Source organism: Salmo salar, chromosome 13, assembly GCF_965601325.2.
Source record: "Salmo salar chromosome 13, fSalSal1, whole genome shotgun sequence".
NCBI classification, from domain to species: domain Eukaryota; kingdom Metazoa; phylum Chordata; class Actinopteri; order Salmoniformes; family Salmonidae; genus Salmo; species Salmo salar.
Window position 1 is genome coordinate 14,780,446 of NC_138303.1, and position 22,783 is coordinate 14,803,228.

At 41.2% G+C, this 22,783-nt stretch overlaps 1 protein-coding gene across 6 annotated transcripts in view; it reads left to right on the top strand.

Annotated features, from left to right (window-relative positions):
* Positions 1–1,657: 1,657 nt before the first annotated feature.
* Positions 1,658–22,783, top strand: part of LOC106566485 (inositol 1,4,5-trisphosphate-gated calcium channel ITPR3) — a 53,453-nt gene continuing 32,327 nt past the window's right edge. For all 6 annotated transcript variants that reach the window (XM_045692949.2, XM_045692945.2, XM_045692946.2 and 3 more), the window contains exons 1-4: positions 1,658–2,078; positions 16,825–16,895; positions 18,156–18,277; positions 18,420–18,506. In XM_045692949.2, coding sequence (XP_045548905.1) covers positions 1,987–2,078; positions 16,825–16,895; positions 18,156–18,277; positions 18,420–18,506 — 372 coding nt within the window. In that variant the 5' untranslated portion in view covers positions 1,658–1,986. The remainder of the gene's footprint in view (positions 2,079–16,824; positions 16,896–18,155; positions 18,278–18,419; positions 18,507–22,783) is intronic.

Here is a 22,783-nt window from a genome sequence, read left to right on the forward strand (position 1 = left end):
ATCCCTGAGCTGACAAGGTAAAAATCTGTCTTTCTGCCCCCGAAAAAGGCAGTTAACCCACTGTTCCTAGGCTGTCATTGTAAATAATAATTGGTTTTTAATGGACTTGCCTTGTTAAATAAATACAGTATGCTCCTTAACTCACAAAACCTGTTTGAGTGGATTGTAATAGTGTATGTGGTTACAAGAAAGCAGATGTTAAATGATGATGAAATTAGTTAAGGTGGCGGCTTTCCAGCTTAAAGTTTGTGTGGTACTTGTAAAGGAGAAGGTGGGGTGTAAAATACGGTCCAGGTTTGGTCTCTACTAAAGTAGGTATTAATCACAATGAGAGAGACAGAATGTTCCCCAGGTCCAGTGGACCTCTATGGGCCTCTCTCATGCTCCTTCATTGGGCCTTTGTCTCCATCACCATAGAAACAAGACGGAGGAACCTTGAATTACAAATGTTCACCATGGATACATTCACATGGGCCAAGCCAGATAATAAATGTTGCCTTGTAGTGTCCATGTATGGTCCGGCCTGGGAAATGATAGTTAAAGGCAGTCAGTAAGTCAGTCCGTAACAATGGCCTTTCAATGCCAGCGCTAACCAGAGGAATCAATATTTAATGGGAAATCTAAGAAAGAAAGAACTGCATGTTTAGAGAGTTATACTTTGGCTCAGAAAGTACTTCAGATAAGGTTGTAGCCTACTGTAGCCATGGAACAGTGACACTTGCTGAATAAGTGCTAAGTTAACTGGCACATTGTTAGAAATGTCATTTTCCTCAAACACTGACTTTTTGAACAGCTAGATGAGACCTGCCCACTAGAAAACCACGAAAGAGGGGCTATATTTCCATTGTACATACTGTATTGTGTAAGGAAAGCAGCAAGACGTCTCTCCTACACAAACAGCTTGGCTCAGCCTCAGTCCGTATCACCCCTTGACTGCACCAGGAAGTCCAAGCCAAAGGCTGAGCATGACTCGCCTGCTACCATGAGTTGTCAACAGTGGGCGGGAAAAAAGCATGGCTGTCTGGGTTTGCTACACAGCTGCCTAAATGTTGTTCAATACCTTGAACTCAAGCTTTTAGAAAGGCCAAAACTATGACGATGTAGTAAGCAAGAACCCTAGATGGTAAACTATGGTAAGAGAGTGACGTCTGAAATAGGCCTAGTTAAACTCCAGCAGGGCATGTAGAAAAGACAAAATAAAAAAGGAATCTTTTGAATCCCACTACATCACACTCTCATAGACAGTAGTGCAGCTGTGATCCACTTTTGAACTTAAAAACCTCTTCAAATATATCTGTTCATATGAAACTATATCTCTTAATTATGATATATATAGTTTAAAATATGTTTATTTGTTTATATAGTTGAGATTATGGTTTATTGACGCCCTTTCAATCATCGGACTTTTATTGACTCTATAATGAGCAGATAAACAAACATTTGTATGTCTACTGAATAAAACCCCTTGCACTGTAGCCTACTGTACCATCCATTTGTACCAATTCTCATTGTATTAATGTATGTAGGCAAGAGAGGGTATAACGCAATCTTTCTCTTGTACTTTCTACAGTCAGAAACAGGCAACTGAGAAGATAACTGAACCAAGAACAGATAACTGAGGAGTTATCAAGATGACACACTTCCTGGTTCCAATACTATGTCTTCAGGTGCAGTGTCAACATGACGACTTCGCTGACACATTTGGACTTTCTCTACTTTCATTAACATCGGGTTGTCATTGGTCATTTTCGGGTTTAAACTTTATTGGATTAAACAATTTAAGCTATAATTTGAATTAACTACATTGTCCTCCGTGCATTCCAACGAAATCTTCATTAGTTCGAATGAAGGGTTCTTAGCCCTTAGTGCACGAGGGGGAAGATCAGATACGAGTAGCGCTTCAAAAAGTCGCAGCAGTCAAGTGGAGAATACAGAAGAGGATACGTGTATTTCAGTTGATAATTGTCAACGCGAAAGTCACCGAAGATGTCGGATTCAATGTCCAGCTTTTTGCACATTGGGGACATCGTTTCCCTTTACGCGGAGGGCTCTGTCAATGGTTTTATAAGTACACTTGGGTAAGTATGTGCATGTCCCTACAAATACTTTACCTTGCCTGTGGTTATACGTTTACAGTCTTGTCATTTTGACAGATCTTCATTTCAACATACGGTAGTTACCCCATCGGTCGACTTCGAATCGAGACTCATTCTTCTTATCTCCTTCACCTCTTGTAGCCTCTGTGTCAAGTTTTGCTCTCTGCGTAATGAATTCATTTTACAGAGAAATACAAAACTCCACGAATCCATGATTTAGGCTTCATGTATTTGTGTAGCTCATGTTACACAGCACAGTAAGCTATTATAACAATTCCAGACATATTAAATAGTCATGAGATCATTGCATCTGAGATTTAGTGTCTCTGAGAGACCCTCATATATTTCATCAGCTGATGACAATAAGTTATACCCAGTCTCAGTATGGCAAAGTGGGCCATGGAGTCTGATCTCTACATAGTCAAGCATAACCTATGGAAACATCAGTTCTCTAGTAAGATATTACAATTGTTGTGTTCAGAAAGCTCATTAAAAGGAGTTCACTATTTTACAACTTTGTTCCATTGATTTTCAGCTAGCAGTGGCTAAAGTTAGTCATTACAAACATCATCTATTTAGAGAACTGAACCATGGATTTCAATTTTTCCTGGCAAATAGACTACTTTCAGGCTGAGGAATCATATAACATCAAGTTGTAAAATAGCAAACTAATCCTTTAAGCCAGGGCTCTCCAACCCTGTTCCTGGAGAGCTACCCTCCTTTAGGTTTTCGCTCCAACCCAAGTTGTAAGTAACCGGATTCATCTTCTAGACCAGTAACAGGGCTGGAGTGAAAACCTACAGGACGGAAGCTCTCCAGGAACAGGGTTGGAGTGAAAACCTACAGGAGGGTATCTCTCCAGGAACAGGGTTGGAGTGAAAACCTACAGGACGGTAGCCCACCAGGAACAGGGTTGGAGTGAAAACCTACAGGACGGTAGCCCACCAGGAACAGGGTTGGAGTGTAAACCTACAGGACGGTAGCTCTCCAGGAATAGGGCTGGAGTGAAAACCCACAGGACGGTAGCTCTCCAGGAACAGGGTTGGAGAGCCCCACTTTAAACTGTTGTATTTCACATTGCAAGGCTTTAGAGTGAAGAGTTGCACTAGGCCTACATTGTTGTTGATGATGAATAGTGTTGTTTCATCTGATTTTGTGCAGGCATATGTTTTTTTTTGTACCTTTATTTAACTAGGCAGGTCAGTTAAGAACAAATTCTTATTTTCAATGACAGCCTAGGAACAGTGGGTTAACTGCCTTGTTCAGGGGCAGAAGGACAGATTTTTACCTTATCAGCTCGGGGATTCGATCTTGTAACCTTTCAGTTACTAGTCCAACGCTCTAACCACTAGGCTACCTGCCACCAATGTCTAAAGTAGTGGTTTCCTCTAGTCAGAAACATATCCTTGAAAAAAGATCATAGACATTATTGGTTTAATACTCTGTCAGTGAAAGGTGTGACAACATGGCTACAACTTTGTCCCTGGATATATTCCCCTGGCAGTATCCTGTTGTTGTTTATGTTCACATATACACTGCAGCCCCCCTTCCATTGTTTGCCTGAATGCTATTATTTTTGTAGGAATTATGTCTGGATCAGGAAGCGATTCCAAGTGTGTTCCCTTGGAGATTTCCAACGGATAGGTGCTCGGGTAACTTGGTGCTGTACCAAATGGCACCCTATCCGCTATTAAGTGCACTACTTTTGACCAGGGCCCATTGTGCTCTGGTCAAAAGTAGTGCACTATGTTGGGAATACGTTGCCATTTGCGATGTTTTCAAATCCTCTCTATTCATAGTGCTTCCTGTGGTTTCTCCAGTTGCTGCCGGAGAAGGAACAGCATTCGATGTGTTCTGGTGCCCTTTGTGTTCACTTGGCGCTGCCCGCCAGGGGCGTCAGGCACCGTACAAATCTGAGGGGGCACAAAGTTTGTGAGGATGGCTGGGGGTGTCCGGAGTGGGGCTAGGCCCTGCTTAATTCTATGTAAACAATATGTATTTTTCTGCATATCTAAGCATACCTCTTGAGCTGTCTATCCTCCTTGACTGGTTTATTTTTTTAAAGAAACAAAATATGGTTCTCTGCAAAAATCTGGTTAAAAGGTTTGTGAGTCTTATTCAGTACATTTAGTTATTGCTTGCTTTTCTAGTCTACCAGCCTTGCCAGCAGGCATGCAAGCTAAGATAGACAACCTAGCTACTTTAATGTGATTGGTAGCTTGAAATGGCTTCTTGGTAGCAAGTTATCAGGTTGGAAGATTGAGAACCTATCTGGGCTAGCTAAAGTCAACTTCATAAAATAGCTAGGTTGCTAGTAGTTTTACAGAGAAACAACAAAAAAAGTATTTTATTTACAGGACAAATCTGAGGGAGTACTTGCCCCTGTGCCCCCTATGGGCATGATGCCTCTGCTGCCCACCCACAAAGCTTTTTTAGAAAAGAAGGTGTTACCTGGAACCATAAATGCTTCTTCAATTGTCCCCATGGGACACCCTTTGAAAATAACTATTTTTCACTAATACAAAGTTTTAAGTAGAACCTTTTCACTAGAGGTCGACCGATTAGTCGGAATGGCCGATTAATTAGGGCCGATTTCAAGTTTTCATAACAATCGGTAATCGGTATTTTTGGCCGCCAATTTGTTTATATTTTTTTGTGATAAAAAAATTGATATATTTTTTTTCACACCTTTATTTAACTAGGCAAGTCAGATTAAGAACACATTCTTATTTTCAATGACGGCCTAGGAACGGGGTTTAACTGCCTTGTTCAGGGGGGATTCGTTTTTGCAACCTTCTGGTTACTAGTCCAACGCTCTAACCACCTGCCTTACATTGCACTCCACGGGGAGCCTGCATGGCAGGCTGACTACCTGTTACGCGAGGGCAGCAAGAAGCCAAGGTAAGTTGCTAGCTAGCATTAAACTTATCTTAAAAAACTATCAATCTTAACATAATCACTAGTTAACTACACATGGTTGATGATATTACTAGTTTATCTAATGTGTCCTGCGTTGCATATAATCGATGCGGTGTCTGTTAATTTATCATTGAATCACAGCCTACTTCGCCAAACGGGTGTTGATTTAACAAGCGCATTTGCGAAAAAAGCACTGTCGTTGCACCAATGTACCTAACCGTAAACATCAATGCCTTTCTTTAAAATCAATACACAAGTATATATTTTTAAACCTGCATATTTAGTTAATATTGCCTGCTAACATGAAATTGTGTCACATCTCTAGCGTTCATTGCACGCAGAGTCAGGGTATATGCAACAGTTTGGGCCGCCTGGCTCGTTGCGAACTAATTTGCCATAATTTTACGTAATTATGACATAACATTGAAGGTTGGGCAATGTAACAGGAATATTTAGACTTAGGGATGTCACCCGTTAGATAAAATACGGAACGGTTTCACTGACAGGAAAAACGTTTGGTTTTCGAGATGATAGTTTCCGGATTCGACCATATTAATGACCTAAGGCTCGTATTTCTGTGTGTTATTATGTTATAATTAAGTCTATGATTTGATAGAGCAGTCTGACTGAGCGATGGTAGGCAGCAGCAGACTCGTAAGCATTCATTCAAAACAGCATTTGTGCGTTTTGCCAGCAGCCCTTCGCAATATATTGCGCTGTTTATGACTTCAAGCCTATCAACTCCCAAGATGAGGCTGGTGTAACCGATGTGAAATGGCTAGCTAGTTAGCCGGGTGTGCGCTAATAGCGTTTCAAACGTCACTCGCTCTGAGACTTGGAGTAGTTGTTCCCCTTGCTCTGCATGGGTAACGCTGCTTCGAGGGTGGGTGTTGTCGATGTGTTCCTGGTTCAAGCCCAGGTAGGAGCGAGGAGAGGGACAGAAGCTATACTGTTACACTGGCAATACTAAAGTGCCTATAAGAACATCCAATAGTCAAAGGTATATGAAATACAAATCGTATAGAGAGAAATAGTCCTATAATAACTTCAACCTAAAACTTCTTACCTGGGAATATTGAAGACTCATGTTAAAAGGAACCACCAGCTTTCATATGTTCTCATGTTCTGAGCAAGGAAATTAAACGTTAGCTTTTTTACATGGCACATATTGCACTTTTACTTTCTTCTCCAACACTTTGTTTTTGCATTATTTAAACCAAATTGAACATGTTTCATTATTTATTTGAGGTTAAATTGATTTTATTGATGTATTATATTAAGTTAAAATAAGTGTTCATTCAGTATTGTTGTAATTGTCATTATTACATATAAAAAAATAAAAATAAAATATTTTTTAAAATCGGCCGATTTAATCGGTATCGGGGTTTTTGGTCCTCCAATAATCGGTATCGGTGTCGAAAAATCATAATTGGTCGACCTCTACTTTTCACCATCAAAGGGCTCTACCTGGAACCAAAAAGGGTTCTCCTATGGGGACAAACAAATAACACCCTTTTCTTAAGAGCGGAGCCCTGTCCAGTCAGCCACTAATACAGCTCCAGGGTTTAGCCTCTGATGCCTGTTCAAACAGCTTCTTGAGTCACCTTTTAGCAACACTTAATTTATTCACTTCACAAATCCACTATCGCGAAGTAGGCTACAAGTCTGGCTGAGTCATATTTGAAACAATATTTAGTCAATGTTTAACTTATTTATCATCTGTGGAGAGACAATTGCTTCCTTCTGGAATGATGGGGAAGTGGATAGTAGCCTATAACACAGGATCACATGAGGACTGTACAACAGCATGTCTCTAAAATCATGTCTCTTAGTTTGCATAAATTCAAACACGGGGATGACTGCTGTAATCAGTCACAACAAGGGATGGAGCGGTGGGTAACGCATGCCAAATCTCTGTCGAATACAGGACACACATTTGACTGTCTGACAACATAGGGCTGCCTATTGGAAGGTTCTAGCTCAGTATGGCAAAGCTTTTAGTAAGTGTCTTGAGTCACCAGTAAAAGAAAGAAGCACACTGATGTACTTTAGGTTCACATCAGGTCTCCGTCCAGAGAGAAAGTTTGTATTGTTTACATTGGGGTTACCTCAAAGCTCTAACACTTAACAGAATTAAATATTATTTTAGAATTAAATTACATCTAAGTTGTGTATCAATGGCCAAGAATGACCAATAATGATAATAAATTCTGCACTTATATTGAAAACATGGATACTGGACTTCAGAGCTAAATACCTAAAGCTGCTTTAAGTCTGTCTTACTGTATAACACATGATGCCTGTAAGGACAGAAGAAGCAGGACAAATGAGTTGTAACTATTTTTGACAGCATCTGCGTCGGTGCCTGTTTGAGTTATTTACACATGAGAGAACACAGTGCAGATCTGTGTTTATGAATGAAATCATCAGGGACCTGACAGTTTAAAATATAATTTTGTGATGTCCAATTGCCAATCCCAACGAGTTCGGGAGAGACGAAGGTTGAGACGTGCTTCTTAACACACTGCCAGCCGCACCAATGTGTCAGAGGAAACACAGTTTGCCTGATGACCAAAGTCAGCTTGCAGTACCCGCCCCGTTGCTAGAGCGCGATGAGCCAAGGAATACCCCCAGCCAAACCCTACCCTAACTCGGACGGCGCTGGGCAAATTGTGCGCCACCCTATGGGGCTTCCGGTCACGGCCAGCTGTGACACAGCCTGGGATCAAACCTCAGGCTGTAGTGGTGCCTCAGCAGTGCTTTAGACTGCCTGACATAGGTTTTTAAAAGTGCCACAGACTTTAAAACCACGAACATACACCTGGTGCAGCTTTCGTAAAGGCCCTGATTTTCTGTTGTGTAGTTTTAGTCAGAGCCTGCACCCTTCTTGTGAGGTATGATAGCTCTGCATTCAATCACACATGCTTTGCATTCTCTGTCTCAGGTGAAAAGCTTCAACCCACTGATGGTAGCCTATTCAAACAGCATACCACTGATGGTATTCATACTACAATTTAAATATATACAGTGCATTTGGAAAATATTCAGAACCCTTGACTTCTTCCCCCCCAAAAGTACGTTACAGCCTTATTCTAAAATGGATTAAAAAAAAAAAACATTTTCCTCAATCTACACACAATACCCCATAATGACAATGCGAAAACAGGTTTAGATTTTTTGGCAATTTTATTTAAAAAAAATACAACATTTGTAAATAAGGTGTAAGTATTCAGATCCTTTGCTTTGAGACTCAAAATGAGCTCAGGTGCATCCTGTTTCCATTAATCATCCTTGATGTTTCTACAACTTGATTGGAGTCCACCTGTGGTAAATTCAATTGATTGGACATGATTTGGAAAGGCACACACACCTGTCTATATAAGGTCCTACAGTTGACAGTGCATGTCAGAGCAAAAACCAAGCCATGAGGTCGAAGGAATTGCCCGTAGAGCTCAGAGACAGGATTGTGTCGAGGTACAGATCTGTATTGTGTAGATTGATGAGGTTTTTATTTAATCCATTTTAGAACAAGGCTGTAACATAACAAAATGTAGAAAAAGTCAAGGAGTCAGAATTAGAGGTCGACCGATTTATGATTTTTCAACGCCGATACCGATTATTGGAGGACCCCAAAAAAAGCTGCTGCCGATTAATCGGCCGATTTAAAAAAAAATATTTTCTTTTTTTATATGTAATAATGACAATTACAACAATACTGAATGAACACTTATTTTAACTTAATATAATACATCAATAAAATCAATTTAGCCTCAAATAAATTATGAAACATGTTCAATTTGGTTTAAATAATGCAAAAACAAAGTGTTGGAGAAGAAAGTAAAAGTGTAATATGTGACATGTAAGAAAGCTAACGTTTAAGTGCCTTGCTCAGAACATGGGAACATATGAAAGCTGGTGGTTCCTTTTAACATGAGTCTTCAATATTCCCAGGTAAGAAGTTTTAGATTGTAGTTATAATAGGAATTATAGGACTATTTCTCTATACGATTTGTATTTCATATACCTTTGACTATTGGATGTTCTTATAGGCACTTTAGTATTGCCAGTGTAACAGTATAGCTTCCGTCCCTCTCCTCGCTCCTACCTGGGCTCGAACCAGGAACACATCGACAACAGTCACCCTCGAAGCAGCGTTACCCATGTAGAGCAAGGGGAACAACTACTCCAAGTCTCAGAGCGAGTGACGTTTGAAACGCTATTAGCGCGCACCTGCTAACTAGCTAGCCATTTCACATCGGTTACACCAGCCTAATCTTGGGAGTTGACAAGCTTGAAGTCATAAACAGCGCAATGCTTGAAGCACAGCGAAGAGCTGCTGGCAAAACACACGAAAGTGCTGTTTGAATGAATGCTTACGAGCCTGCTGGTGCCTACCACCGCTCAGTCAGACTGCTCTATCAAATCATAATTATAACATAATAACACACATAACATAATAACACAAATACGAGCCTTAGGTCATTAATATGGTCGAATCCGGAAACTATCATCTCGAAAACAAAATGTTTTTTTCTTTCAGTGAAATACGGAACCAGTCCGTATTTTATCTAACGGGTGGCATCCCTAAGTCTAAATATTCCTGTTACATTGCACAACCTTCAAAGGTATGTCATAATTACGTAAAATTCTGGCAAATTAGTTCGCAACGAGCCAGGCAATGAACGCAAGAGCAGTGACCCAATTTCATGTTAGCAGGCAATATTAACTAAATATGCAGGTTTAAAAAAAATATATACTTGTGTATTGATTTTAAAGAAAGGCATTGATGTTTATGGTTAGGTACATTGGTGCAACGACAGTGCTTTTTTCACAAATGCGCTTGTTGAATTATCACCCGTTTGTCGAAGTAGGCTGTGATTCGATGAGAAATTAACAGGCACCGCATCGATTATATGCAACGCAGGACACGTTAGATAAACTAGTAATATCATCAACCATGTGTAGTTAACTAGTGATTATGTTAAGAGTGATAGTTTTTTATAAGATAAGTTTAATGCTAGCTAGTAATTTACCATGGCTTCTTGCTGCCCTCGCGTAACAGGTAGTCAGCCTGCCATGCAGGCTCCTTGTGGAGTGCAATGTAAGGCAGGTGGTTAGAGCGTTGGACTAGTAACCAGAAGGTTGCAAAAACGAATCCCCGAATCCCCCCTGAACAAGGCAGTTAACCCCCATTCCTAGGCCATCATTGAAAATAAGAATGTGTTCTTTATCTGACTTGCCTAGTTAAATAAAGGTGTAAAAAAAAAAAAAAAAGGCAATTCGGTGGCCAAAAATACCGATTACCGATTGTTATGAAAACTTGAAATCGGCCCTAATTAATTGGCCATTCTGATTAATCGGTCGACCTCTAGTCCGAATACTTTCCGAATGCACTGTATATAAACAAAATCTCTTGCATAAGTTCAAAATCACATTGAATGATATTCATTATGTATGTGAATTAATTCAATGACCGTGAAGTTTAACAAAAATAAAACTGTTTTTATAAAGACCTCAATTCCTGAGTTGAGAGTGATTCATATGCAATGCAAATGACCAGGGGAGCACTCCAGACTCTAGCCAAAGCAATGAACCCGCAATAGGTAGACAAACCTCACCTGGCTGCTAGATAACTCCCATTGATTATGTGAAGGAGGGGGATATAGGGACATTAACCAGAGACAACCCTCTGTACGCAAACATGTACAGACCGATGGTAAAGATGTAGGATTAGCTTGGCCTTTCAGGCAGCGTCTTTTAGATACAAACCCTTTTTGCATATTTCCACTGCATTGTGTGAACTGTGAGCCTGTCTTGTGTTTTTCATCTGCTGTCATGGAAATACCACTTCATGTTTCAGACATCTTTGGGTAATGGGTTCTATGTGCACTCTGAAGAGGAGCAGCCCAAAGCATTCAGACTACTTTAAGAAGCTTTGTTGTGACCACATCCTCACCTACAGTATAATAGGCTATAGATTACAACCTACAGTGCCTTCAGAAAGTATTCACACCCCTTGACTTTTTCTACAGTTTGTTGTTCCAGCCTGAATTTAAAATGATTAAATGTAGATTGTGTCACTAACCTACACACAATACCCCATCATGTCAAAGGGGAATTGTTTTTAGATTATTTATTTTTTACAAATTAATATATAATGACAAGCAGAAAAGTCTTGAGTCAATAAGTTTAACCTCTTGGTTAAGGCAAGCCTAAATAACTTCAGGAGTAAAAATTTGCTTAGACGATAATAAGTTGCATGGACTAAATATAATAATGGTGTTCGACATACATTGTTGAATGACTACCCCATCTCTGTACCCCACACATACAGTTATCTGGAAGGTTCTTCAGTCCAGCACTGAATTTTAAGCACAGAGATTCAACGACAAAGACCAGGAAGGTTTTGCAATGCCTCTCAAAGAATGGCTCCTATTGGTAGATGTATATCCCTTTGAGCATGGTGAAGTTATCACACTTTGGATGGTGTATCAATACACCCAGTTAGTACAACGATACAGGCGTCATTCCTAACGCAGTTAACGGAGAGGAAGGAAACCCCTCAGGGATTTCACCATGAGGTCAATGGTGACTTTTTAAAACGGTTACAGAATTTAATGGCTGTGATAGGAGAAAACTGAGGATGGATCAACAACATTGTAGTTACTCCACAATACTAACCTAATTGACAGAGTAAAAAGGAGGAAGTCTCTACAGAATAAAAACATCCAAGAATATGCATCCTGTTTGCAATGAGTCACTAAAATAATACTGAGAGAAATGTGGCAAAGAAATTAACTTTATGTCCTGCATACAAAGCATTATGTTTGGGGCAAATCCAACAACACATCACTGAGTATCAAAAGCATGGCAGTGGTGGTGGCTGCATCATGTTATGGGTATGCTTGTCATTGGCAAGGACTAGGGAGTTTTTTTTTTCTAAAAACAAACTGAGCTAAGCACAGGCAAAATACTAGATGACACTTGGAGACAAATCTACCTTTCAGCAAGACAACCTAAAACGCAAGGCCAAATATACACTGGAGTTACTTACCAAGACGATATTGAATGTTCCTGAGTGGCCTAGTTACAGTTTTGACTTAAAATCGGCTTAAAATCTGTGGAAAGACATGGCTTCCTAGCAATGATCAACAACCAACTTGACAGAGCTTGAAGAATTCTTAAAAGAATAAAATGGGCAAATATTGCACAATCCAGGTATGCAAACCTCCTTAGACTTAACCAGAAAAATTCACAGCTGAAATCGCTGTCAAAGGTATTTCTAGCATATATTGACTCGGGTCTGAATACTTTCCCTCTTTTTCCACATTTTGTTATGTTACAGCCTTATTCTAAAATGGATCAAATTGTTTTTTCCCCCTCAATCTACACACAATACCTCATAATGACAAAACAAAAACAGGTTTAGATTTCTTTTTCAAGTCCTTAACACTTACATAAGTATTCAGACCCTTCACTCAAAACTTTGTTGAAGTACCTTTGGCAGCAATTACAGCCTTGACTCTTCTTGGGTATGAAGCTACAGTATAAGGTTGGCACCTGTATTTGGGGAGTTTCTCCCATTCTTCTCTGCAGATCCTCAAGCGCTGTCAGGTTGGATGGGGAGCGTCACTGCACAGCTGTTTTCAGGTCTCCAGAGGTTGATTGGGTTCAAGTCCGGGCTCTGGCTGGGCCATTCAAGGACATTCAGAGACTTGTCCCGATGCCACTCCTGCATTGTCTTGGCTGTGTGCTTAGGGTCATTGCCCTACCACTGAAAAACATCCCCACAGCATGATGCTGCCACCACCATGCTTCACCGTAGGGATGGTGCCAGGTTTCCTCCAGACGGGATACTTGGCATTGAGGCCAAAAAGTACAATCTTGGTTTCAACAAAATCACAGAATCTTGTTTCTCATGGTCTGAGTCCTTTTGGTGCCTTTTGGCAAACTCCAAGTGGACTGTCATGTGCCTTTTACTGAGGAGTGGCTTCCATCTGTCCACTCTACCATAAAGGCCTGATCTGGAGTGCTGCAGAGAGGGTTGTCCTTCTGGAAGGTTCTCCCATCTCCACAGAGGAACTCTGGAGCTCTTTCAGAGTGACCATCGGGTTCTTGGTCACGGCCCTTCTCCCCTGATTGGTCAGTTTGGCCGGGCGGCCAGCTCCAGGAAGTCTTGGTGGTTCCAAACTTCTTCCATTTCAGAATGATGGAGGCCACTGTGTTCTAGGGGACCTTCAATGCTGCGGAAATGTTTTGGTACCCTTCCCCAGATCTGTGCCTCGACACAATCCTGTCTCCGAGCTCTACGGACAATTCCTTCGACATCATGGCTTGGTTTTTGCTCTGACCTGCACTGTCAACTGTGGGACCTTATATAGACAGGTGTGTGTCTTTCCAAATGATGTCCAATCAATTGAATTTACCACAGGTTGGACTCCAAGTTATGGAAACATCTCAAGGATGATCAATGGAAACAGGATGCACCTGAGCTCATTTTCGAGTCTCAAAGCACAGGGTCTTAATACTTATGTAAATAAGGTATTTCAGTTTTTTTTTTTTTCTAAACATTTTCAATCTATATGTTTAATTTTTTCATTATGGGGTATTGTGTGTAGATTGTTGATGGAAAAATAAATAATTTAATCATTTTAAAAATAAGGCTGTAATGTAACAATGTGGAAAAAGTCAAAGGGTCTGAATATTTTCAGAATGCACTATATAAATATTAGTGTTTTATTTTATTTTATAAATACAAAATATTCAAATTTTTCTTCCACTGACATTAGAGTATTTTGTGTAGATTGTTGACATAAAATTACAATTAAATTCATTTTAATCCCACTTTGTAACACCACAAAATGTTGTGAATACTTTCTGAAGGCCCTGTACATACTGTAGTTCAATTCATGCTAAGAGTTGACTTTAAAGTGGAAGGATGTGACAGATGATCCGAATAAAGCTCAGAGTCTGCAGGGAGACCGTAGTTAGGCTCAACTGATTTGTATATTTAGTTTTCTGAGCTGCTGTGGATAGTGGTCCCTAGTGATTCGTTATGTTTACTGACAGCTTGTGGGAGTCCATAGCGGGGAAATGCAGACAGGTCATGATCGTGGGATGTCTTTAAACCGTCATTCTTAACCGTGACCGTGAGACAGTGAGGAAAAATAAAATACAGAATTCTGACTCAAATCAACTGACAGTTGGCCTTTGAGTCCATGTGTAATTTGATAATAAGGCATGAATCATACAATCCAATCTGCTTTCTGATTGTCATTTTGGGAAACTGTTGTCTTTATCCTGGTTCATCACTACGCAACAATATAGGAAAACAACAGATCTGGAATAATCTTACTCACTTATTTTAATGAAGTTATTTTGGCTCTAATCAGAGTCCACAACCAAATCTCACTTGCACACTGGCCATTATGTAACAGTCTGTCATAAGACACTGTGTCGGCTCTGGCCAATCACAGTGGACATAGTGTTGTCTACATACCAGGAAACGGCATATGCTTTGTGGACAGGCCATTGTTACAATCTAAACAGTTCATTTAGTGTTCACTGTTCAGGCTACATTGTCATTATATTGTGGGGGCACTAAGCAGTCTCCATATATACTACCATGAATTTTGTGAACTGGCACCGGGGGATCTTCAGACAAGTCTTGTGAGGCCTGTGGGCGTCTTAGAGCAAAACAACCGACCTGTTTGTGAGAGTCTCATCTTTCCATAGAGGGGTCATAATAGTTTGGACACTAACCGTTCAGACTCTACAAACAATTTTGTGAGAAGAGTGATTTTCAGGATGTCTCATGGTCTGACAAACACCGCTTTAGCTCTGTCACATTTCACCTCAGATGCAGAATTGCGACATCAGTGGATGTAAAAAAAAACACACATATCTCCAGCTGAAAAGGACAGATTTTTGGGGGTGATTTGTTGTTATTATTATGTTAATTAGATATACGCGGGGCGTGGACATCGGCTCTAGTGGGTTAAGTCACTAGTCATTAGCAAGACCTTTAACCTTTTACTGCAGTGGGCCAAATCAGGGTAGTCTTAAACAAAACCAACTTTGAAACAAAAGTATACACCTTACACACATGGTTATGGGCTTAAAAAAAGAAGACACCAGTACCATGTCAGATACAGTGTTGAAATGTATTCCATTTTGAGTTTCAAATCAAATCACATTTTATTTGTCACTTGCCAAGTACAACGGGTGTAGACCTTACAGTGAAATGCTTACTTACAAGCCCTTAACCAACAATGCAGTTTTTTTTTTAAATACCTAAAAAAATAAGAAATAAAAGTAATAAATAATGAAAGAGCAGCAGTAAAATAACAGCAACGAGGCTATATACAGGGGGGTGCCGGTACAGAGTCAATGTGGAGGCTATATACAGGGGGTACCGGTACAGAGTCAATGTGGAGACTATATACTGGGGGTACCGGTACAGAGTCAATGTGGAGGCTATATACAGGGGGTACCGGTACAGAGTCAATGTGGAGGCTATATACAGGGGGTACCGGTACAGAGTCAATGTGCGGGGGCACCGGTTAGTCTAGGTAATTTAGGTCATATGTACATGTAGGTAGAGTTATTAAAGTGACAGTGCATAGATAATAACAAAGTAGCAGCAGTGTAAAGGGGGGGGGGGGGGGCAATGCAAATAGTCTGGGTAGCCATTTGATTAGATGTTCAGGAGTCTTATGGCTAGGGGGTAGAAGCTGTTTAGAAGCCTCTTGGACCTAGACTTGGCGCTCCGGTACCGCTTGCCGTGCGGTAGCAGAGAGAACAGTCTATGACTGGGGTGGCTGGAGTCTTTGACAATTTTTAGAGACTTCCTCTGACACCGCCTGGTATAGAGGTCCTGGATGCCAGAAAGCTTTGCCCCAGTGATGTACTGGACTGTACGCACTACCCTCTGTAGTGCCTTGCGGTCGGAGGCCGAGCAGTTGCCATACCAGGCAGTGATGCAACCCGTCAGGATGCTCTCGATGGTGCAGCTGTAGAACCTTTTGAGGATCTGAAGACCCATGCCTAATCTTTTCAGTCCCCTGAGGGGGAATAGGTGTTGTCGTGCCCTCTTCACAACTGTTTTGGTGTGTTTGGACCATGATAGTTTGTTGGTGATGTGGACACCAAGGAACTTGAAGCTCTCAACCTGCTCCCCTGCAGCCCCGTCGATGAGAATGGGGGCATGCTTGGCCCTCCTTTTCCTGTAGTCCACAATCATCTCCTTTGTCTTGAGTTTGCATCCCAATATTACACTTTATATACATCTCAGAAGACTGAAATATGACAAAACAGTTTGACATAGAAACACCATTTTCAGCCCCAAAATATATTTTTGTTAATTATGAAAAATATTTACATTCCACCAATGAGGCCACTAGGTAATTTGACTGCAGGAAAGGGCTACGTCACTAGCAAGTCCTTTAAGTCACTAGCTCTCACAGTGGTTAGCTACTGAAGTCTGACCACAATGAGACCTGGAGTAATTCCAAGTGGAAATCATTGTAGATGGTTTCTGCATAAGGACATTAGTGTCACAACAACATTAGCTTTGCCATATGTTGTCATTATGTATATCAGGGTGTTATTCCAGTCTTACCCCACGAGGGCTGGACTACTGCTGCTTTTCTCTTCTACCTGATCATTAATTGCACCCACCTGGTGTGCCAGGTCTAATTCAGTCCATGATTAGAAGGGAAGTGTGGGGAAAAAGCTGTGGAATTCAGGGGTACGTATACAAACACTGCAATGCAAGTGTTGATCTCCTGTGCGTTGTGTTTCTCCCCAGGTTAGTGGATGACAGATGTGTGGTAGAGCCAGCTGCAGGGGACCTGGACAATCCCCCCAAGAAGTTCAGAGGTCAGATTAGTATTCTCATTATTTAGGCCTACAATGTAGTGTGTGGGTGCATGCGTGTGGGTGCATTGTGGGAGTGTTATGTACATGTGTACTTCCCTGTGTGTTTGTGAGAGTGATTCACAATATGTTGTTGTTGTGTTTGCTTGTGACTCAGTGTGCCCATGACTGTGACATATGGGGAATGTACAGCTCTCTGCCTATTCAGCCTTATATGGGCACCAGAGAGAACAGACTCCAAAACAGACTTTTTTCTTTTTAAACCCACACTTAGTTTTCTCCGATTCCATCACTGGGGTGACACGCATTCAGTGCATTTCTGTCTGATCAAAGGTTCATTGATGTCCTACTCCTTGGATCTCAGTTTAAACAGAAAAGACAACTTGCCCATCTAAGTAAACGTATGTTGTCCCAAAAGTCTCAGCAATACTGTCCAGTACAGTCTAATAACATTAATTGTTTCCCATATGATGGCTTTATATGACTAATATTCTGTCAGTAGTTTGCATGATTCCCTTTAAAGATTTTTCCTGCAACCACTGGAGGCTAGTGAGGGGAGGACGGCTCATAATAATGGCCGGAATGGAGCGAATGGAATGGAATCACAGAAAACCATGTTTGATGTATTTGATACCATTCCACTAATTCCGCTCCAGCCATTTCCACGAGCCCCATCCTCCCCAATTAAGGTGCTACAGCCTCCAGTGCCTGCCACAACTCGACTGTATTAAAGTTGACATTTCAATATTGCTGAGGGGCGACATGCATTTCAAGGTTGTTTGCCGTTATGGTGCTGATATAACCGTCCTGCCAGACCTGTGTGACAGGTAACAACTACTGTACTCACAGAGCAGAGCACCAGCTGATCTCCTTCATCTCCAATATTAGTATTAGGCTCCTTTAAAAACACGATATCCCTCCGAGGATGGGGAGAGTCAATATTTACCTGACGCCCAGATCCCCTATGGTGGGTGTGGGGCAAATTACAGTTATTTTCTTCCCTAAGCAAACTATTAATTTTATGTGGAAGCGTTATATACTTACTTAGACAGTGACAGAGCTCATCTTTGCTATAAAGTACATAGATGCTCGAGAGAATGGCAGCCATCTTGGCATAGTAATCGTAAAATAGTGCATCACTAGCCCCCCCCCCACATATTTCACAGGTTTTTAATATTTGAAACCAAAACATCTACACCATTGAATACTCGCCAGTCCCCTTATTAGCAATCTTAACTCTTTAATCACACTATTTTGTCTTAGACTGCCTCTTCAAAGTGTGTCCCATGAACCGCTACTCTGCACAGAAACAGTTCTGGAAAGCCAAGCAGGCCAAGCACGAGAAGGACAAGATTGCTGATGTGGTGCTACTCCAGAAACTACAGGTAAGCGACTTACACGGGTCATACCACCAGGTTAGAGACAGTACAACAAGGGTCATACCACCAGGTTAGAGACAGTACAACAAGGGTCATACCACCAGGTTAGAGACAGTACACTGATGCAACCTTTCCTTGTTCTCCACAGCATGCCTCTAGTCTGGAGCAAAAACAGAACGAGACTGAAAACAAGAAGGTCCACGGCGATGTAGTAAAATACGGCACTGTCATTCAGGTAAGGTCTGCATTCCCAGCAGCACACATCCAGGTAAGATCTGCATTCCCAGCAGCACACATCCAGGTAAGATCTGCATTCCCAGTAGCACTGTTGAGCACAGGAGGTTGGTGGCACCTTAACTGGGGAGGACGGGCTCGTGGTAATCTCTGGAGCGGAACGAGTGGAACAATAAACAAATCAAATGTTATTTGTCACATGCGCCAAATACAACAGGTGTAGACCTTACAGTAAAATGCTGACTTAGAGCCCCTAACCAAGAATGCAGTTTTAAGAAAATACCAACCCCAAAAAAGTAAGAGATAAAAGTAACAAAGAATTAAAGAGCAGCAGTAAATAACAATAGCGAGGCTATATACAGGGGGTACCGGTACAGAGCCAATGTGGAGGCTATATACAGGGGGTACCGGTACAGAGTCAATGTGGAGGCTATATACAGGGGGTACCGGTACAGAGCCAATGTGTGGGGGTACCGGTTATTTGAGGTAATATATACATGTAGGTGGAGTTTTTAAAGTGACTATGCATAGATAATAACAGAGCGTGGCAGCAGCGTAATGTAATTGGATTAGGCTGACGTCAATGAATGGCTGGTCTTGTACCTGAGGGGAAGCTTGAGCACACCTGCACATTCTCAGTGTGATGGATCTGCAGGTCACCAATCAGTAATGTGTCTGGTAAAGGGTTTGAGCACACCTGCACATTCTCAGTGTGATGGATCTGCAGGTCACCAATCAGTAATGTGTCTGGTAAAGGGTTTGAGCACACCTGCACATTCTCAGTGTGATGGATCTGCAGGTCACCAATCAGTAATGTGTCTGGTAAAGGGTTTGAGCACACCTGCACATTCTCAGTGTGATGGATCTGCAGGTCACCAATCAGTAATGTGTCTGGTAAAGGGTTTGAGCACACCTGCACATTCTCAGTGTGATGGATCTGCAGGTCACCAATCAGTAATGTGTCTGGTAAAGGGTTTGAGCACACCTGCACATTCTCAGTGTGATGGATCTGCAGGTCACCAATCAGTAATGTGTCTGGTAAATGGTTTGAGCACACCTGCACAGTATCAATCAGGGAGCCGTCCCAGAATACCTGTGTTTTGAATCACTTTCAGCAAGTATGCACCCAGCTAGCACATAGCATTCAGAGAACCATATGTTACTTAGAGCTTGGTGAGAGTGTGGTTGTCCTATAGTTATGTTACATACATACTTCCCACAACGTTCTGGGAAATGGTGGAGGATAGTTGCTTGGTTTTGGAACATTCTCAACACATTAAATGACAAACATTATTTTCTAGGTATTTACTTTTAACAGAACTTTTCCGAAAAGTTCAAACATGTTTACATTTAATTGACATTTTAGTAGTGTTCTAGGAACGTTCTCCAACTGGTTTGATGTTGGGAATGTTCTCAAATAGATCAGAGAATGTTAGGAAACAAATGTTCTTCTGTCAGATATTCAGCATAAAGTTTCCTATAGGTTTCCTCATGGTCCTATTTAATGTCATGCTCAAAGATTAAGAAAACGCTCCATAAAAACCACAAACTATTGTAAGTTTCAGGGAATGTTCTAATAAAGTTATTTAAAAACGTATACATTCCGTTCTCAGCGTCAACCAAATTCTCTCTATTGTGTTGTGTGTTGGCCACACCCACTAATTGGCTACACCAGATCTTAATGAGTGCTGGTTTCCTTTGAAATGGGGTCTGTTTGAATAGATTAAAATGATCAGCTTTATATGAGTTATGAAAACATGGCATGCTAGCACCATCCTGGTGGCGCAGTGGACTAATTCCATGGACAGAGAATAGAAGATTCTAGGTTTGGGTCTCACTGATGCTGTGTCACGATGAAAAAGAAATGTGTTTGCATGATTAATGCCTAAGGAAATGAATTTCCCTGTGTCCTAACTGGGCTTGGAGTTCAGAAAAGTCTTATGGAAACATTCAGTGAAAGTTTTAAGGAAGTTATAAAAAGTAAAAAATGAACTAACCTCAGAGGAAAACTTTCTAGGAACCAGAGTAAAATGTTCTCAGAACCTCCCTGTAACCTAAAAATAAACATTCCCAGAACAGGCTAAATGTTCACTTCTATTCTCGGAATGTTTAAAAAACATTCAGTTTTACCGGTTAGGAAACATAGAACCCAAATGGGCTAGCTGTGGGCAGCATCGCTCACTAATGGGAGTTATTGACCTTCAAGTTTCAGGGATTGGTGTTCCATACAGTCAGGTGTTTCACAACCCAAGCTTACTCATCATGACTCCTAATAGCTGGTCCATAATGGAATGTTTCTGCATGTCACACCTGTATGGAAACCTAGACAGTCTGTTTGTCAGGTTGCCATAGCCAGGTGAAGTCAGTCTAGATTTTCCTCTTAAGTGTGTTTATATTCTAAAGAGATTCTAAGTGATGACAGAGAACAGACCGCACCGGTTTCTCAGTGATCCCTACCGAGTAGTTTGGTTCATCAGGCTGACCTCCAGTCTTCATGGAGGAGATTACTGAGTAGTTTGGTTCATCAGGCTGACCCCCAGTCTTCATGGAGGAGATTACTGAGTAGTTTGGTTCATCAGGCTGACCTCCAGTCTTCATGGAGGAGATTACTGAGTAGTTTGGTTCATCAGGCTGACCCCCCAGTCTTCATGGAGGAGATTACTGAGTAGTTTGGTTCATCAGGCTGACCCCCCAGTCTTCATGGAGGAGATTACTGAGTAGTTTGGTTCATCAGGCTGACCCCCCAGTCTTCATGGAGGAGATTACTGAGTAGTTTGGTTCATCAGGCTGACCCCCAGTCTTCATGGAGGAGATTACTGAGGGATGATGATGTTTTGGCAGTGTGAATTTAAGAATTCCAGAGCATGGTACCTCTGTATCTGATAGAGAATTGACTATGTGAGGTGCGGTAGTGGGGAGGGTGAAGGTTATCACAGTGTCTTGTGTTATGTAGATGGATTTCAGAATGAACCTGGAAGAATCCATTGAAGGGTTTTGGTAAACTGTCTGGGAAGTATGAGTATTTGTAGATAAAAGTGCATAATTGGTGTACATTAATGTCAGAAATAGACATATTGAGTTTCTTAAACAAAAACGTTCTTAAATTTGATCTAGTCTATCAAACCAAGAACATGTGTCTGAACTTTAACATATTTTTGAGTTTTGTTAATGGTTATGATCAGACATTTCCAACCCCCTGTTTTCATCACTGAAGGCCCAATATTAAATAATTCCTAGGAAAATGTACAGTGTCAATATCTTATGAGAAATGTATTTATTGACTGAGGTCTCGGTGCCAGGATTTCCACTGAACATGTACCTGGTCAATATTGACTCTTCTTGCAACACAAAGAGAGAGAGTGCTGTGCTCTTGTCTTTTCCTACTACCACTGACTTTGCTGATTTTTAGCAACTTCATTGAGGAAAAATGTACTTACTATGATATGTGGTTGTCCCACCTAGCTATCTGAAGATGAATGTACTAACTAACAGTCGCTCTGGATGAGATCTAAATGTAATGCACTTACAGATTGGTGGGGACACACAGTGAAGAGTCAATGTTAAGAACCCTCGCTGATCTGGGCAGACATTATAGGTGTGATTCAACTGTGTGAGTGAGTGAGTGAGTGAGTGAGTGAGTGAGTGAGTGAGTGAGTGAGTGAGTGAGTGATGTAATCTGTTAATGGCTGTGCAGCGAGTGCACACCTTGGGGTTATCACAATGACAAGCTAAGCTGCTGAGTCACTTTATCTTCCAGGAAGTAAGGTCTAATTTAGCTTTGAGGATTTACTGATGTTCTTCTAAGGTTTGGACACACCCTCACCCTTCCTCAGGTTTCCCCCAGTCCTTTGTTCTCCTTAGGGTGGTAAAATTCCATGAACTTTCAATAAATTCCATGGTTTCCGGAAATCCCAGTTGGAGGATTCCCGGAATCGGGAGGGAATAAGCAGGAAATCCATAATCCTCCAACCAGGATTTCTGGAAAACCAGGGAATTTATTGTAAATTCCCGGAAGTTTGCAACCATAATAAGCTTCAGTGAGGACAGGTGTGCTACTTTCCCTTCATTATCTCCTATTGAAATGTCTGAGACAGCATAGTTTCTGAATGATAACCTCTGGGGGAATCCTGTCTGTTGATACATGGTTTTAGTACTATTCATCTTGGTCTTCCAACCATGCTTTCTTAAGTGGTTCCCTTCCTGGCTGGCTGATTCCCATTCTTGAATAGGATAGTGGTGCATTCTATCCATGTCAACCTACCATCATAACAGCACATT